This window comes from Marmota marmota, unplaced genomic scaffold, assembly GCF_001458135.2.
Source record: "Marmota marmota marmota unplaced genomic scaffold, marMar, whole genome shotgun sequence".
NCBI classification, from domain to species: domain Eukaryota; kingdom Metazoa; phylum Chordata; class Mammalia; order Rodentia; family Sciuridae; genus Marmota; species Marmota marmota.
Window position 1 is genome coordinate 27,312,368 of NW_026000142.1, and position 19,751 is coordinate 27,332,118.

General features: G+C 38.3%; 1 protein-coding gene across 10 annotated transcripts in view; it reads right to left on the reverse strand.

Moving 5' to 3' along the window:
* Nucleotides 1-19,751, reverse strand: part of LOC107144575 (gamma-secretase activating protein) — a 160,452-nt gene that overhangs the window by 78,246 nt on the left and 62,455 nt on the right. For all 10 annotated transcript variants that reach the window (XR_007341598.1, XM_048786199.1, XM_048786198.1 and 7 more), the window contains 7 exons: nt 15,158-15,286; nt 13,896-13,954; nt 13,204-13,235; nt 11,032-11,093; nt 3,841-3,936; nt 1,607-1,677; nt 1,082-1,176 (listed from right to left, as the gene is read on the reverse strand). Coding sequence is in view for 9 of the 10 variants with exons in the window: in XM_048786199.1 (XP_048642156.1) it covers nt 1,082-1,176; nt 1,607-1,677; nt 3,841-3,936; nt 11,032-11,093; nt 13,204-13,235; nt 13,896-13,954; nt 15,158-15,286 (544 nt within the window). In the remaining variant the exon portion in view is untranslated. The remainder of the gene's footprint in view (nt 1-1,081; nt 1,177-1,606; nt 1,678-3,840; nt 3,937-11,031; nt 11,094-13,203; nt 13,236-13,895; nt 13,955-15,157; nt 15,287-19,751) is intronic.

Here is a 19,751-nt window from a genome sequence, read left to right on the forward strand (position 1 = left end):
ATGAAGTTCCACTGACAGATAAATGGATTTTAAAAATGAAGAATATAAACATAATACTGTTCAGTCTTAAAAGGAAAGAGATCCTGCCTTACACAGGATGAACACCTGGGTGAACCTTTTAGAGGGCTTCGTACTGGTTGAAATAAGTCTGTTACAAAAGACAAATGCTTCATGATTCCACTTACATGAAGCATCTAAAATAGTCAAACTCATAGAAACAGAATAGAAAGGTGATTGCCAGGGGCTGGGAGATGGAGAAAGAGGAAATGCTCTTCAACAGGTTTAAAATGTTTCTGTTATGTAAGATGAATAAGTTTTAGAGCTAGAACACTGTGCCTATGGTTAATATTGTATTGCATGTTTAAAAATCTACTAAGAGGGTAAATGTCATGTTAGGTGTTCTCACTATTAAAAAAGTAACATAACAAACACAAGGCAGTTCATAGCAAATAGGAACTTATTCATTTCTTATTATGGATACTGATTTATATATACATCTTAACTAGATTCTTTGTAATCTTTGTAACTGTTCTAATTTCTAAGATTACCTGGCATGAAATGTGCTCTACAAATGTTTGCTGACTAAATGAACAAATGACCACTTAAATGAATGGATTGCATTCGCATATCCTAAGGGTGTTTTGAAGCCTGACTTGGTCCTGTTTCAAAATTCTAAGGGAAACACTTAGTTTCCAGTCACTCAAGAATCAGCTTAATTCTTGGCACAGAATCACTTCCTCTCAAGGGGGAACCTCCAGACATCTCCATCAGATAAACAAGTTCTGAAAACCTCAGAGAAAGGGCTCCCTGGTTCAGTCCCACTGATTCAAATTTCCCTAGAAAATTGCACAGGGTCAAGTCTTCTTCTTGAAGGTAGTCACAAGCTACAGCACAGTTGAGTAGCCAGGGTAGGTCTGGCCAGCAGAGACCAACCTCAATGCCAATCTCTCACAGTGACACACTGTGAGACACACAATTTCTAACAGTTATCATGAAATTCACAATGTGCCAATGTCTGGGGGCCAGGTGAAAAAGAAAGAACAAATTTATTACACCAAAGGACAAAAGAACCCAGACTTACCAGGAGGCAGAGGTAAAAATAAACTGTTAGTAGCTTCCAAAATCCTGGTCATGATGTGAAAGACTTCAAATTCAGCAGCACTTCGAGGCCTATTGCTGGGAAAAGATAACAAAGCAGCATGTCAGCAGGCCTAAAGTCCCATCTGCCCCAAGCAGTGGCTCCGAGTATCACACAGGGGATCTGCTAATTGTGAAATGCTAGGCCCTGCAGAAAGCTTCATAAATATGACAATGACCATCAACCAAAGGCCTAGAATCTAACCAGACAGTAGGCTCATAAATTATAAATTGTATTAACTGAAATTCCCCCTTCATAGCAGTACTCCTGTGTCTCTCCCTCTTCATCAACCATGCCAGAGAAAGAGGATGGCTAATGTAAATTTAAATGCTGAATTGATGGGGCGGGGATTGGTGAGAATTGCTTTGAACTAGGAAGTTTCAAAAAGGCTGTGCTAGAATAGGTAGCCATCAAAGTTGTTGCCTGTTTGTTCATCATGATAAAGGACAGTGGGAAATACTTGCGTACAAGTGGAGAACAGAAGACTGAAGATCATGCCTCCTCCAGCAGGTTTCCACTAGGTGGCAAATGAGATCCAGCTAGAGGGCAGAAAAGGGTGTTCACCAACTGCTCACATGCTTTCCCCCAGGCCCCTCTGGCTGTCCCTACACAGCTCTGACATCTGGCATTCACACTGTGCCCTGACACAGAACCAGCTTTTCTGAAGTCAATTCTGAGGCAGAGGAATCCAAAACAGAAAGATTGAAAATGCTTCCCAGAGCCTAACAGAGCACACTCTGTCTGTGCAGGAAGTGCCCCCAGTGAGCCTCCCCAGCTTGGCAAACTGGCCCCACCATTCACACTTACAGACCCATCAGTGAAGGTCAAGTGTCACTCAGTTTGCTCTAGGCCTGTTACACCACAAGGCCCAAGAGCTAAAAGCCAAAGAAAGAAAACATAGTAGAATAGAGGTGTGAGCATGAGCTGTGGGAGACTGATATCAAGTCCAGGTTCTGTATTTCACCATCTGTATAACCCTAGGCAAGTTACCTTTCCTCCCCAAATCTCAGTGTCCTCATCTGCAAAATGAATTATTATTTAGCAGAGCTATTGTAAGAATTAGCACCATTTATGGTTAATACATCGTAATTGTAATCAACCAAAGTAGATAACCTTCTTTGTCTTAGAGCTCTACTCAGAAACCTATTCTAATTTTGCAGCAAGCTTGTCAGCAGTAGGGCAGTCTCCAGTGATGTCAGCCATGGATTGGTGCATCGCACATGCAGGCTAAGAAAAGGAACAAGTCAGAAAATCTCCATAGAAGTACAGGCACACACTATCACTAGTGATTTCTTCAGCTGAAATCAAGATAACATGTAAACAACAATCAAGTGCTGCTGCAATGTCCTTGATATATTTTAGAAAAACTACCCAGTCGTCCTCAGAGGAAAAGAGGAGGTATGGCTGGTTGCTGCTGGGTAAGGGCAGGGAGATTTGGCCTCAGTGATTGCAGATTTAGGAAGTCAGGGACACTGAGATTTCTGAGTCTACATATATATCATATCCGGGCCTACTAATTCTAGCAATAATTAATGCAAACTAGAATACTTTGGAAGGTGAAATTTAAAGTCAACAGAAAGAAGGGTGATAAATGGATGCTAAATAATTGTGTTATAAGATAGCAGACTTTCTAGGAAAGCAAGTGAACATCAACAAGAGTAAGATCAATATCATTTTCATGAAGTGAGCCCCCTTGCTATCGTTTTACTGAGAAGGAAAATTATTTAGGGGAAATTCAATTCCTCATTTGTAAATATCAGAATATGAGAATGCCTAATATCTCCTAAAACATTAAAAATTATGAAACTTAAAAAAGTGAAACTCAAATCTTTCTATAGAAATTCAAACATGATATTTAAAGACAGATTAACGATTATAATAAGGTGAAAAATCTTAAAATTAAACTTGAAGAGATTAAATCAGCCAGATCTGATAAACTTAATGACTCTTCCAGAGCTCACTGCAAAAATGTTTACACATGGGCTCTTTTGTATAGAGGTCTTATCCAAACTTGGAAAAATAATGAAGCATTCTTTCTCTTTCTCTATAAATATATTTTTTAATTTGTCAAAGGATATTATTTCTGTACTCTAAACAGAACCAGACTTAACTTTATGTGCTTTTTGGAAGACCCAAGGTACCTTAAGTTAATTCGATCTTGTCACATCATTTCTATTTACAAATGAACTAGTGTTATTAACTTGTATTACACAATTTCAATACATGGCTACCAGGTAATGCACTGCCATCTCAGCAAGCTCACCCTTGGTAGTATTTATGCAACTAAGCTGGAATCTGACCTAGTAGGGCTGTTGGAGCTAATTAAGAACTGAAGTTCAGGTTCTCTCATGTCTGCATAAATCTCCAGGCACAGAAATCACTAGTTAGTGTTTAATAAGGAGCTGGGAGTTGCCAAGATGAGTGAACATTTGGCAACCTTCCTAAATTCATTGTTCTATGCCTCTTGAAGTACATGACCACTAGCTGAAGGGAGGGCAGTAAATCACTTTCAAAACCAACTTCTCATTGTTTATTGTTCTTATTTCCCTTTCCTCAGTCTTTAGCACCAAATATACTGGTTTAAAGATGGGATATCTTCTAAAATCTAATTTGAAAGACACAAATATGCTCACTGAACTATATCCTGAGATTTATATACAGGGGTAGGGAATGAGATGGAAGTAAGAAAAAGTAAATCCAACCAGTTTTGAAACGTAGTCCAAAACCATCTGTTCAATTTTCTTCTTTTCTACACCTTGTAGGTGTCTCAAAAGATGCTCTCTCAACTCAGACACCATCTGAAAAGAGAATATGCATTTAGTTAAGCCACAACTACCCACTCACACATGGAATTGACTTGAATTAGAACCATTTATTAACATTACTTATCAACATGAAAATTTTGGATCTGAAATCCCACCAACAGATGCATAACTCTGAATATTTCTCTGGTGTTATGGTTTTCCTCAAGAGGAAAATTATTTACGATTTACCCAAAGGCCAAGGAGCCAACGAAATCAGTTCCTAGGCCCTGATATGAATCCTCCAAAGAAGCCTGTGGAGGTCACCAACTTGGAAGTGAAAGTGAACTTGACCTACCAAAGAATTGGAATCTGTTCCTGGATCTCTGGGGAACCAAAACAAACAACTCTAAGCACAGAATGACTGTGTTGAAGGGGAAATGATTTAAGGCATCTGGAAGGATAGAGGCAGTAATGAAAAGGAAGTGCACCATGTAGAGCACAATTTCTCATATTTCTGGTTGTATATAAAGTATATTTACACCATCCGTGTCTTCATACATGTACTCAGGTTAATGATGCCCATTTCATTCCACCATCTTTTTTACCTCCTGCCCGCTCCCTTCCCCTCCACCCCTTTGCTCTACCTAGAGTTCTTCTAATCCTCTCATGCTCCCCTTCCCTACCCCACTATTATGAATCAGCCTCCTTATATCAGAGAAAACGTTCGTCATTTGGGTTTTGGGGATTGGCTAACTTCATGTAGCATTATCTTCTCCAACGCCATCCATTTACCTGCAAGTGCCATGATTTTTTTCTCTTTTATTGCTGAGTAATATTCCATTGTGTATATATACCACATTTTCTTTATCCATTCATCTACTGACGGGCATCTAGGTTGGTTCCACAGTTTAGTTATTGTGAATTGTGCTGCTATAAATATTGGTGTGGCTGTGCCTTTGTAGTATGCTGTTTTTAAGTCCTTTGGGTATAGACCAGGAGTGGGATAGTTGGGTTAAATGGTGGTTCCATTCCCAGCTTTCCAAGGAATCTCCATATTGGCTGCGCCAATTTGCAGTCCCACCAGCAATGTATGAGTGTGCCTTTCCCCCCACATCCTTACACTTATTGTTGTTTGTGTTCTTATTAGCTGCCTTTCTGACTGGAGTGAGATGAAATCTTAGAGTACTTTTGATTTGCATTTCTCTAATTGCTAGAGATGATGAACTTTTTTATATGTTTGTTGATTGATTATATATAATCTTCTGAGAAGTGTCTGTTCAGGTCATTGGCCCATTTATTGATTGGGTTATTATTTTTTTTTTTTTTGGTGTTTAGCTTTTTGAGTTCTTTATATACCCTAGAGATTAGTGCTCTCTCTGATGTACGAGTGGTAAAAAATCTGCTCCCGAGATGCAGGCTCTCTATTCACCTCGCTGTTTTTTTGTTTTGTTTTGTTTTGTTTTTGCCAAGAAGAAGCTTTTGAGTTTGAATCCATCCCATTTATTGATTCTTGATTTTAATTATTGTGCTATAGGAGTCTTATACAACAAATTAGAATTAAAAATTTTGAAAAAGAGATATTAAGAAGAAAAAAAGATCTTAGTAAATGTTAGTTATTGTTGTGTGTGTGTGTGTGTGTGTGTGTAGGAGTGAGGATAAGCCAATAAGTAAGAAAATACCAGTTGGTGATAGGTGCAATGGAGATCATTAAAATGGGAAGGTTTCAAAGCAAGTAAAGCAAATGCGTAGTTACTTTAGATTGGGTGGTTTAACCCAAGATAATGCTATTTGAATTGAATTCTGAACAAAAAAGAATCCTGGCAATGCTTACTCCAAATTCAACAACTTTAGCCCTTGAACTAAATCTGGCTGACAACCTGATATTGAAAATAAAGTTTTTTTTGTTATAAAAAAAAAAAAGAAGAAGAAGTGCATCAGATGTGTCCCTCTGCACAGCAGCTGTAGACACTCATTCCAGCCTTGATGTGCATAGGTAATGATTTACTCATTCTAGTGCCTGCCAACCCACTTGCTGAGCCTGCAGTTTAACACCTTTGGGCCTTCCTCCTAAATGGGCAGCATGTCCAGCCCTTCCCACCTTTTGCTTTTCTTTCTCTCTCCTCTTTTTCCTTTTTGCCTAGATTCTCTGTTCAGCAAGAGGTCCTCCTAGCTGGAGATCTTTGTACCAAGAAGCAGCCCAGGACAACTGTACAACTGATGTCATCATACACATATCTTCTATTTTAGCAGATTCCCTCTGAGGCCAAGATGCAGTGCTATCATATTTCAGATCAGTCTCCTGCATGCATTAGTTGATTTGACTTTTTTTGTTGTTGTTGTTCTTAATTGGTACTTTATTTTTTATTTATTTTTCATTACAATCCTTATTACACATATAGAGCACTATTTTTCATATTTCTGTACATACAGTATGTTCATGCCAACTTATGCCATTATACATGTACTCTTGTTTTTGTATTGCAATTTCAACATACCTTATATACAAACAGAGATATGAAAATTTGTGGTATATATGTGATTTGACTTTTTAACACATTAACTTTTTTCTGCTTAAGAAGCATTGCATGCTTTTGCATACTTTTTTGACTTTTCCACAGTCACCATAAAGTTTGAATTTTAAATCATTCTCTTTTAAAAAATTTTTTTTGTTATTGTATTTCTTATACCTTTATTTTACTTATTTTTATATGTTGAGGATTGAACCTGGTGCCTCACACATGCTAGGCAAATGCTCTACCACTGTCTACACCCCAGCCCCTTAAATCATTCTTAATCCTGCCACCTACATTAAGTTGTTTTTTACCCTTTTCTTTCTGACAATGGACACCCATTCTAATGTTTTGTAATCTCCTTTGTTTTTTCATGTTATAGTTTCTTTATGTTATTAATCTTGCGGGGGTGGGTACCAGGGACTGAACTAAGGAGCACTTGACCACTGAACCACATCCCCAGCCCTATTTTTTTGTTATTTTATTTAGAGACAGGGTCTCATTGAGTTGTTAAGTGCCTTGCTTTTGCTGAGGTTGTCTTTGAACTCATGATCCTCCTGCCTCAGCTTCCAGAGCCTCTGGGTGTGCACCACTGCTCATTAAATATTTTTTTATTGGAGCTTTATAGTTATACATAGTTGTTAGGTTCATCCTGACAAACTCATACCTGCATGGAAATCAATTTCAGTTCATGATCCCCCCTTTTGCCTTCCTGTCCTCCCTCCTCTCCCACTCTTCCTCTACTCAATTTTCTTTGCACTCATCGATTTTTTATTTGATTGGTTATTTATATTATGCTATCCTTCCCTGCCCCTTTCTTTTATTTACTCTAGCTTTCACATATGAAAGACAACATTTGACCTTTGAGTTTCTGAGTTTGGCTTATTTCACTTAGCATGAGATTTTGCATTTCTATTCATTTATTAGCAAATACCATAATTTCATTCTTTTTAGGGCTGAGTAGAATATCATTATATATTCTATATATACACACCCATATATACACATATATGTGTATGTGTATATATGTACATATATACACATATATAAAATGTGTGTGTGTGTGTGTGTATATATATATATATATATATATATACACACACACACACATATACACATATATATACAAATTCTTAATCCATTCATCTATTGATGGGCATCTGGGTTGATTCCATAATTTAGCTATTATGAATTCTGCCACTATAAACATGTAGATGCCTGTATTGCTATAGTATGACAATTCTAGATCTTTTGGGAAAATACCAAGAAGTGGGATTGCTGGGTCATATGGTGGTTCCATTCTTGGATACTTTGAGGAATCTCCATACTGCTTTCCAGAGTGGTTGTACTAGTCTACAGTCCCACCCACAATGTACAAGCATACCTATTTCCTCACAACCTCACCCACGTTTGTTGTTCATATTCTTGGTCATTGCTATTCTGACTGGAGTGAGATGAAATCAATGTAGTTTTGACTTACATTTCCCTGATTGCTAGGGATATTGAACATTTTTTAATGTATATGTTGGTCTTTGGTGCTGCTTTTCAGAAATGTCTGTTTAGCTCCACATCATGTACAACCACAACAATGGGATCCTAATTAGAATAAGTTATACTCTATGTATGTATAACAGGTCAAAATACACTCTACTGTCATGTGTATCTAAAAAGAACAAAGAAAAATATGTCTGTTTAGTTCTTTTGCCTATTTATCAATTGTGTTGTTGGATTTTCATTATTGTTTTTATTTGTTTTGAGGATTTTTTGGTGTTAAACTTTTTGAGTTCTTTATATATTCTAGATATTAGTCCCCTGTCAGAGGAATAGCTGGCAAAAAATTTCTCTTTTAGCCTCTCTCTTCATGCTCATTATCATTTCCTCTCCTGTGCAGAAGCTTTTTAATTTGATGATGTCTCACTTACTGGTTCTTGGTTTTATGTCTTATATTTCACGGTTTTGTTAAGCAAGTTGGTGCCTGCACCAATATGTTGAAGTATTGACCCTATGTTTTCTTCTAGCAGTTGCAAAGTTTCTGATTTTACTTCTAAGTCCTTGATCCACTTTGATGTGATTATTATGCAGGGTGAGAAATAGAGATCTAGTTTCATTTTTCTATATGAGGATATCCAGTATCCCCAGTACCATTTGTTTAAAAAAGCTATCTTGCCAGGCTGGGTGGTACATGCCTGTAATCCCAGCAGCTCAGGAGGTTGAGGAAGTAGGATTGCCAGCTCAAAGCCAGTCTTAGAAATTTAGCAAGGCCCTAAGTAACTCAGTGTGACCCTGTCTCTAAATATTTTAAAAGGGCTGGGGAGGTTGCTCAGTGTTTAAACACCTCTAGATTTAATCCCCAGTACAAAAGAAAAGGATGGGGCTTATATTTTCTCTAACATATATTTCTGGCATCTTTGTCAAATGACTTTGTCAGATGACTCCATGTGAGTTGTCTTTGTGTCTTCTATTCTGTTCCATTGGTCTTTGTGTCTATTTTGATGTCAATACCATGCTATTCCCATAGCTCTGTAGTGTGACTCGAGATCAGGTATTGTGATGTACCCAGCATCACTCTTCTTGCTCAAGGCCATTTGTCATCTGATTACAGTAAGGCTAAACATTTTTCTGTTCTCCCCTACTCTAGACTTTTTGGCCATTTACTCTTGAAATTTGATTGGTCAATGCCTCTTGTCCATTTCCTTTCTGTTGTATTGTTTTCTTATTGATTTATAAACTTCATATACCAAATGTCAATCATTTGTCACACTGTTGAAGATTTTTTCCAAATTTGTTGTCTGCCTTTTTGTTTTCTATTTATACTTTAAGCTTTCATTTGGTCAAATCTATCTTTTTCTATCTGTGTTCAATAATATATTTTAAACTCCTTTTCTATTTCATCATTATCTAATTATCTACTTATTTTATTCATATTCCTTCACATGGTTTAATTTTTTAAACTAAACTCCTTAATCTATTGGCATTTCTGTTGGTTTATAGCATAAAACAGTCTTTGGAGTAGAAGGAATCTAATTTACTTTTACAAATAACTAACCATTACTAATTGATTAAAAATTCTATACACATGAATTTTAAAACTTAATTGATTATACACTAAAGATTCAAATTTAAACTATAGTCTACTAACTGTATATTTTTGTATATATACCATATTATTTCTATTATCATAGGTTGACAACACATTTAGATATCAGTCTCACTTCTATTTAATCTGTCTAGTAAGTTAGTTGATTATCAGATAAATTTTATCGGCTTTTGAGTTATAATTTTATTAAACCTAGACACTGAGGATTTGAATAGAATATTTTTCTTCTTTATCTTTTCTAACATCTAACAGCTCAATACTAATTTTTTAAAAAAGAAATTACTCTTTGTTCTTTTCCATTTTTCCCAGTTGATTGTTTAATGCAACAAGCAAACAAACTAATCTTCACATCTGCCTTTACCTGGGTTTCTTATTTGCATTGGCTATTCAGAACAATGTGAAATTATAGTGAAAATAACAAGAATTCTTAATTTCTTTGTACTTTCCACAGTAATACCTCTAGCATTCCCTAAAACAATGTTGGCCCTAAGGACTAGACTATTTGATTTACTGAGTTCTTATATTCCAGGTGTGGAACTTGACTTTTATCCTCTTTCAGCACCTATAGATATTTCTTCTTCTTTGACTTTGCAATATGTTGAATTTCATCAATATATTTCTTAATATTAAGCCTGGAAAGAACATTATTGACCATTTTATGGTTTCAATAGACCACTGGAAAGTACTTTAATTAAGCTTGTAGTAGCTACATTCATGAATAAGTGTGGTCATTGGCAGATGTTGGTTCTGAGGCCACACAGGCCTGTAAAATGACTGAGAAGACTTCTGTCTTCTTTCAAAATAATACTTTATGTAGCATGAGGATGATCTGGTTCTTGGAAGTTTGAAAGAACAAGCAGTGCCTTCTTTGGAAATAATCTTTGACATATTTTTCAAATTATTTCATGGACATTATGCTTTCAGCTTTTCAGTTTCTTCCTAGAGCAAGTTTTGGGATTTCTCTTTGTCAAGGAAACTCTTTAATTGGAACTGTCCAAGTTATAAACATGGATTTATACATATTTTCCTCATATTTTTAAATTTGACATATCTAAGATAACAGATTGTCCCATTCTTAAATCTGCACAATATCAAAAATATTGTATTGGTGTCTTTTTAATCATTTTAAAGTTTTTGATTTATTTATCAATTTTGCTTTTCAATTAATTTATTTCTATTTCTTTGGACATCCTAGCACTGTAACAGAAGGAATGCTTTATTCTTTTGCATTTTAAACCCCAAAATAAATGCCATAATACATTACTTTCTCCTTTTTATAAAAAAAAAATCTTCAATGCCATATGTTCCTGGTCATGGTTTATAATTATGTATTTATTGGTGTGACCAATGTCTTCACCATTAGACTACATATTCCAAGACAGAAATCATGTGTATGCTTACTGCTGGACAGACAAGGTCTGCAACAACTTTTTGTTGAAAGAGTAACAGAAAATATAAACAGAATGAAGGACACAGTCTAGCCCTTCACCCTTGTCTTGGGGCCACTGTTTGCAAGGTCCCATTGAGCCCCAGGCCACTTACCAGCCCCAAGAGCAGCTTCTGGTGGTTGTCCTCCTCCTGCAAGAGGAGTGTTAATCTTGGCTCTGAAATTAAACAGAGCAGGAGTCAAGCAGGGTAATTTCCGAACATGGAACAGAAGGAAGAAGAGTCAGCCCAAGTTTCCCTCCTCTGAGTTACTGGGAAACATAACACTTCCACAATAAAGTGGACATTTTTTAATAGCTAAGTGTGACCCCGTCCTACCAGCTGAACCTATCACTCAGGTGACACCCAGAGAGCTCTGTCAAACAGAGAGAACAACTGAGCAGAAAGCAAGCAAAGGAACGCATTGCCCAGCACCAGTAGATTCTGGCTTTGATTTCTCTTTAACACTAAAACTCACCACTAGAACCTCTACTTCCTAGAGACAGGGACGAGGGCCCTCTTAACCCTATGGTAGCCAGAAGCTGAGGGACAGTGGGGCTTGATAGAAGGACTACATGACTGTCTTCTATTCTCTGACCCCTATACACCTTGACTTGGAGTTACTGAGCTGGGGGAACCAGTTACTGTGGCCAACAATACCAATTGATACAAGTTCTCACTCTGAAAAGTTACCAAGATAGAAAAGTGATATAAATGTTACATTAAAATGACACTTTCTCCACCATAATGGATACTGCACTAGCAAGACCAGAGAGGCAGACAAACAGTCTTGCTGGAAGATCTGCCCTAATGCTCCCTAACAAGCCTCCTGTTTGGTTCTTCCACTCCCAGAACACCTGAGGCCCAGTGCCGGGCAAGAGGGCAGAACTATCCTACTCAGCCTGCTGACAATTCCTCCTTGACCCCTCAGGAAAGAGCCTACCTCTGTCCCACATAACCTTCATGATTAAAATGAAGCAACCCAAAACGTGAGCTCAACAGCCCTGAATTTCAGTTTTCCATGCAGACAGTGGCAGCATTCTTAGTGGGAAACTAGCAGGATCAAGCACAGGGAGAAACGGGAAGTTTACCAATGGGCATTGAGAGGCTAACTGGAAACAGGATGCCTGAGCAGGAGAGCAGGAGGAGCTCCATAAAAGCAGGGCAGGGAAATGGACACAATGAAAACCCTGCTGGTCAGCAGTTTCCATATTGCAATACCCCCAGCAATGCAAGGATGGCGAGCCTGGATCACATGCTCGCCCCTGTCTGGCAAGGCAGAGCCCCTGGTTTCAAGCACGGATGGCCTGGTAATAGGCAGAGGCTGGTTCCCTTGGGACAAATTCACCACCATAGTTCAGCGGGCTGTGTGCACAGCTGTGGGGTATGCAGTCACATAAATAATTTCTGTTACAGTCCTCCCAACATACACCTAAAACATTCAAAGTCCATAAAACAGGAGTAGGATATAAAAACAACAGCTTCTTTAATGAATGCTGACCTTCATGAGACGTGAAAGTATTCCCCTGACACCTACAAAAAAAGGATTGTACCTGGGTATTCTCGGCATTCCCCTCCCTTAAATCCCCTTGTTTGTCAAGAGAAAACCCAGTTATCACCTCTGGGAAGCCTCTTCAAGCCATTCCCACTCCCGTCTTCACCTAGACTAACCCCTTGCATGTAGGGGCTTCAGAATACTGGTTACTTGGTTTAGAAGCGATTTGTTAGCATTTCCTCCTCACTAATGATAAAGCAGCCACTAAAGGCACTTCACAGGCACCAAGGCCCATACTAGGTGCTGGGTGTCACCCTCATTTCTCCCTGACCTGAGGAGGACAATGCAGGAAATGCACCCCCAGCACCTCACCTCAGTGCTGTTGCTGAAGTTTTAACCAAAATGAAAGGTGCATACAAGTCAAAGACCCTGTGTGATCAGACAGCTGGAGGGAAAAGCAGCGGGAGCCAAGAAAATTACCAGAGTGCATCCTGGGGTACAGCCAGAGGGCATGTTAATTTGCTCAGCTAGGAGGAGAAACAATGAAAACCAGAGGGTCAACTCCCAGGGACTCCTCCAGCAAAAGCACATTCAGCAGCTGTCCCTGGATTTCCTGGTGCCAAGACAGACATGGAAACAGCTATGTGGTCACTTTAATGAGGCAACATTAAAGGGCGCAGCCTTCATGACACTACTGGAAGTGATTTTCCTGCCAATCCACAGCGGTGGGACAAGAACAGTGTTACATACAAAACACAGAAACCCAGACAACTGTATTACAAATCTTGTCTTACCCGAATTCCTTGCTTCTATGTTAGAAATCACCCTACAAAGAAATTAGCTGTGTTATTCACATAGGAAGCATTATTAAAAAAAAAAAAATTAAAGCCACAACACCATACCAAGCTATCCTCCTTTACTAAACCATAAAACCACTGCAGAAACTGTTCTCAGGCCACTAGAAACCTCAAAAACTTTTCAATGTAGCAAAAAAACACATTTAGGCAATTATAAAGTCTGTAAACCTTTTAGTGCCAACAACGGCAATAATTTAGAACAATTGCAGCTCTCAGTTATTAGAAATAATGGAGGTAGAAAATAGAACAGAGGTTGGAACAGGGCCTATATTTTTAGCTCTCAGATGACTCATCTACCCAGAAAATATGGCTTCAAAATACGAGCAAGCTCACCAGCCCACTAACAGTTTAAAACAAAACAAAACAAAATCTCCTGGCTACTCTTGTCCTCATAAGCGCTCACTTAGTAATAGCTGTTTACCACTTAGCCACTATACGTCATCCAGGGTATAAGTCTTTGAGGTTTAACACACAAGCTTTTCCCACTGAACTCCAGCACCAACTCCAGAAGAGAGCCTAGGCAGGTGCGCTCATGAAGCCAACAGCTTTACTGAACATATACAACAAAAGCAAGCTGTTTCTGTGAAAGGCGGCCAGCAAGGTAAGATGCCATCTTTAGTTCTACTTACCTTTTTGCACTATCAAGAATGTTCCTCATGTATGCTGTGGACCTTCTTTTTCCCGTTTTCTAGGAGTAAAAACATGTCAGAAGTATAGAAGGTAAAGCTTGTGTGGGTGGCTTTATTTATTTTTTATTTTTTTAAATAACTTTATTTATTTTTTATGTGGTGCTGAGGATCAAACCCAGTGCCTCACACATACTAGGCAAGCGCTCTACCACTGAGCCACAACCCCAGCCCGACTTTACTTATTTTTTTCATCAAGGACATACTACACTCTGGTTAAAAGATTCAGAAAGAAGAAATATACTTTCCAGGTAATCAGAACACCAAGACTTCCCCGCTGCCACTCCAATGCTGGGGATGGAACCTAGGGTGTTCCACATGCTAGGCAAGCATTCTACCACTGAGCTATACCCTATTCCAGTATAGATTTTTTAAAAAAAATTCTTTTAACATTTTACTTAGAAACAAGAGACTCACAGGAAGTTGCAAGCCAGCTATGTATAACAACACTAGACTATATACCACAATACTCAGAGAGATTCTGGGTACCCTTCAGTTAGTCTCCCCCAATATTTACATCTTATATAATTATACTACAATCTCAAAATCAGGAATCAACACTGGCTCAATATGTGTGAATAGTTCTATGTCATTTTATCAGAAATCATTTCATGTCCCAAAATGTAATTGATACACAGAACTATTCCATCACCCCTAAAGATCTCCCTTGTGCACACCCACTCTTCTCCTTCTCAACTCTAGCAACCACTAATTTGGAAACATCTAGATTTTTTTAGTGGGGGGGCAGGGTATGGGGGATTGAACTCAAGGGCACTTGACCACTGAGCCACATCCCCAGCCCTATTTTGTATTTTATTTAGAGACAGGGTCTCACTGAGTTGCTTAGCACCTCACTTCTGCTAAGGCTGGCTTTAAACTCGTGATCCTCCTGCCTCAGCCTCCTGGGCTGCTGAACATCTAGATTTTTATAAATCAACTTTTAACTTTATAAATACTTCAAGAACATATCTGAGATATGGTTATCAGTCACAATTCTCTGAATACACTGTACATCCCGTAACCCATCTGTACTGTGGTTTCTTAAAGAACAGAGATCACAGAAGTGCCTCGGCTTGCTTATCAGGAGATCAGTAATGACATTAAACAGCTTGGCAACTGTGAAGAGAACCATCAACGTCAAGTGACCTTGTGATCTAATCCACGTGTGTTGGCTGCTTGCTTTGTTCTCCTTGACGCATACATACCTCTTCAGAGATCAGGTTGTGCCACTCTCTCTTGACCACACTGTTGTTATAACATAAGTATGGCTTGGCATACTTAACATAGTCTAGGTTGGAGTTCAGTTTTTCCCAATAGCCCTTAAAGCTGTGGACCTGTGGGAGATAAAACCATCAGCCAGTTTGAGAAACAAGCCTTGCAGCTCAAAACACCCACCAAGGATTACACAAGCCTCACTTCCCCAGCTCTTGGTGACAGTATTTCTTAGTGAATGTTTCACAGGAAGGACAGCAGTCTGGTCCCCACAGGAATCCTAAAGCAGATCTAAAGATCTGGCCTTTAGACTCTATCTTACCTATCCCCTTTCCAACAGAGAGAACTGCTGCTGACTTCCCAAAACAGATTTCTCTGGGTTGATTTAGTGGGGAAGCCTGTACTCAACACAGCAAGCCATTTCCTCCATAGAGACCCATTTTATGACTTGGGTGGTGTCAAAAGTGCTGTGTTCAGAGAATGTACACAAAATTTGGAGCAAGCAGAGTAAGCTTACTTTCCCAAGTTTATTTAATTACCAAATGCTGCCCATCACAACTATTAAGGAAAAGTACAGATGGTTACATGAAAGGACTGTTTCCCACTTATGATTTGGATTGCCAACTGATCCAAATAAAAAAAGAATTTTTTAAAAAGGATAAAATGAACAAATTTCACATTCAGTTGTCAAATACTCTCAAACAGAATTAACTGATTTTCTAAAGTCTTTGAGTTATTATTAATCATACTATCCTGAACAAAGAATGTGTATTTATTTTTAACAATAAAATGCAATGCTTACACCTTTACTGTTGGAGGATACTGACACAAATTGCTTTAACCCAAGGAAGATGGATTTATGACACATTCCTTCTTGCCAAAAATGTACATTTATAAAAGATTTGATGCAGCCATGGATGACATGTGTGACCGTTCAATGCTCTGTTGCCTACTGTGGCGGTAGACTTGGCTGAATTGCGAGAAAATAAGGGAATTTAAATAAACTACACCTCAATCAAGAAAGGTACTCGAATGTTAAGTAACAGCATGTCATCTGAATTTTTATTGAAAGGACGGTCATAGTTGGTTTGAAATGGATTTTGAAGTATCTGTAAGATGATTTACATAACATTTTAAATCTTGTTTTAGAAGCCTGAAATGCCCATTTAGTCAATGTCTCTTCTCTCAGAGACAGAAAAAAAAAATCTTTAATCAGTGTAGCAAAAGCCACATTAGACAATAACAAAATCTCAAAACCAAAACTAAGGAAACATTTATTCCTGGGGGGAATGGGAACACAAAGTCAAGGCTGACTCCTCACTTGACCCACCTTGCTCGCCTTTTATTTATTTATAACAAATGTGCCTTTGTCCATCCTTTGTTTCTTCTCAGTATTGAAAAAATACGTAGGAGAAATCCTACAGGCCTTTGGCAGGATGAAGTGCCTAACTGGAGGTCTTTGTGTCTTTGTTGCTTCCTACATCTAGACTCAGGCACACTGATGCTAAAAGCAGAAACCTTGATGGTGTTGTGGTGACACCTAGTGGTCACTTGGGCTACTAAGCCTGCCTGCTTTGCCACCAGTCCCATGATGGCATTCATTCAGACCTTGCCCAGAAGGGAGGCAAGACATTTGGTGTCTTCTACCTGTTTTCTGGCCTCATCCCCTCAGGCCAAATGCTGTCCTGCTGTCAGAAGACCCTACTCACACTCCCCCTTACCTTCCTTCTCATACCATTAAAAAAAATTCCTTTCCTCAGAATCTGTGTCACCCAAGAATAAACTAATGAAACAGAATTCTGGACAAGTCCATGGATAGGCTGCAAAGCAACTGAGTACCCACTGGTTGTGTGTAAAAATGGAGTCCGAGTGCTTGAATGAACACTCTTCTGGGGAGAGAGTCTATACCTTGTACCATATCTCAAAGAAATCCATGGCCTAAAATGTCCAAAACCTCGGAGTTAAAAGGAAAGGGATCTGAATTTAAAACAAAAATTAAAATTTACATGTAAGTAAGAAATACTGATAGCCAAAAGGCCCAGAAATATTTTCATGTGGAACTTCTGATCTTTCAGAGATGTCACTGCTCTATTATAATAACTACAATGTCTTACAGAAATTAAGAGAATACAAAGAAAAAAAAAGAATCAATACATATGCCACTGTTTGGTATCTACTAAGTAAATGATGAAATTTCTTTTAAGTTATAAAAATGTGGAGATCACTGAATTGAAAGACAGTACCTAGTCCTGTAACAATGGCAATAGTTCAAGAAGCACATCACCAACTACATGAAAAGAGCGCTTACTGTTTTAAAACACACAGAAATGCTTTATATGGAAAATACCTATGAATTTAGCTCCTCTGGGAAGACTGGTACTAGAAGCAATGAGATTCTCAAGAAATGACCCAGGAGCACTTTCCTGCACAAAAGGGAACATTAACTTTTGATTTGAAAAACAGGGAAATTATTCCAAGTCTCTTCTTCAGAAATAATCTCATTTGTTCTCATAAGATGACTTGAAACGATTACCAAATGCAGCCCATCACAACTATTAATTAATCAAAAGCACCCATGTGTTATATTAACAATTGTTTCCCATTTTTAATTTGAATTGCCAACAGATCCAAAAAAATTAAAATAAAAATAAAACAAAACAAAAAAGCCCCATGGTACTGGCTCATCTGCAAACTACTGTCAGGAATAAACATCTGCCTTTGATTTTTACAAGGTCCCCTGGCTTTGATCCTACTTCTGCCGATTCTTAGCACAAGTCTTAGCGGAGGTGGCCAACTCAGAGAACCCTTCCCTCTGTGCCAGGACTCAACTAGCAGAGCTAAAGTGCCAGACCAATTTGGCTCTTCAGTGGATCTCATCTCAGAATCAGCTTTTAGTTACAGCCAGAGAAACAACAGCAACCCACCACCTCCAGCATAGACAGAATCAAAGGCAGAGAAATGTCTATAGGGACGTAAATTAGTAAGAGACCATACTAAACTAAGGTACTTTAAACAGGCACAAATAACTAGAACTCCTGAGGCTGCCCACTGAGAGAACTGCAAGTTCAAGGTCTCCTTCTCCTTTGGGACTTCCTCCTTCTCCAGTATCTAACAAAAAAATTCCACTTCCTTACCCAGCTGGGTGGTTTAGCCATTTTTTTAATGGGCTGGATTTTTCTTTAATGCAATCACTAAATATGGCTCTAAACTATTCCATCTCACATTTGGCTCTCTCAGAGCATATCCCCTGAGAAAGCCTTCCTCTTGACCTTAAAAATTAAGGCTGACACAAGAGGAACAAAAACAAGATTCCTTGATCCACAGTCTGTTCCTGAATTTTATCAGCAAAGAATTAGTCTGACTATATCCCCATCTCCCAGAAATGATAGGAATGAGGTTACCAACCAGAGGCTCTGTTTCCAAAAAGTAATGTTTTTTGTAGCATCATAAAATTATGGTTTATGATATTAACTGAATTCACTACAACTCATTGTCCCAGAAAAAATGTGTGGACTGAACTGTAGGGGGAAAAAAAAATCAGTGTTTCCCATGTGACCACCTGACACTTCTGACGATACTACCTTTTGCAATGATTCTAATTTTTAAAAATTGTGAAAGATTGCATTGTGATTATGCTGCTACTTGGGATCACTTAACAAATCTTTAAGGGATGCTATCTGTCTGAATTTTGGAGGGTCAAGGAAAATAAAGTGTGCTTCACTAAGCAATTAATTATTCTCTTGTTCTGTCTAGTTAAAACAGCTTTTAAACTGTTTCAGTTTTCACTTTTTAAGTGAAGAAACACACAAACAACCTTCTGGATGGAGAACATCCCAGGTATCAACCAGTCTTCCCAGTTGCTCAGGAACTATAGACCCCTGATTGACACTTGCAGTAACCCCCCTCACCTCTGAGTGGCCATAGGTCAGAAGGCCCTTTAAATCTCTCTGGTCTTCCCAATTTCTGGGTCAGGTAGCCAGTAATCTCTACAAGTGATCAAATACATTAAAAGTGTCCAATTTTAAAAAAAAATATTTTGGTAAAAATACCCCATATCTCCATTTGTAGCACATTCTTTTTATATTTGAGTAAGCTATTGTTCTCTTTTTAAAATCATTACATGCTTCCTGTGGTTGACTAGTTTTAATGGTTTCTTTTTTTACCATAAAATCAAGGGCAGTTTTTAGCTTTTTATGAATGTCGCTAGTTCCCTAGAGCAGTCCACAGCTTACAAAAGGATGAAATCGTTCTTAGGAAAGTCTCTCTTTATTTACAGCATGGACCTTGCTTAATATTTTACAAACCATTTATAAAATGAGAGAATCTTGTCTTTCGGATGACAATCTTCTAGTTTAACTGGTTTATCTTCTACAATGTGGAAATACATAAACTGGTGACTTATAAACTGCAGACATTCACTTCTCACAGTTCTTGAGACTAGGGGATCCACATATCAAGGCGTTGGCAGATCTGGTGTCTGATGAGTGGTCCTGTCCTAGTCAGCTGTGTTTCCACTGCAAAAATCATACGGCAGAAGGAACAAGCTAGCTCCTCAGTGTCTCTTTTAACAGGGTACTAACCTCAATC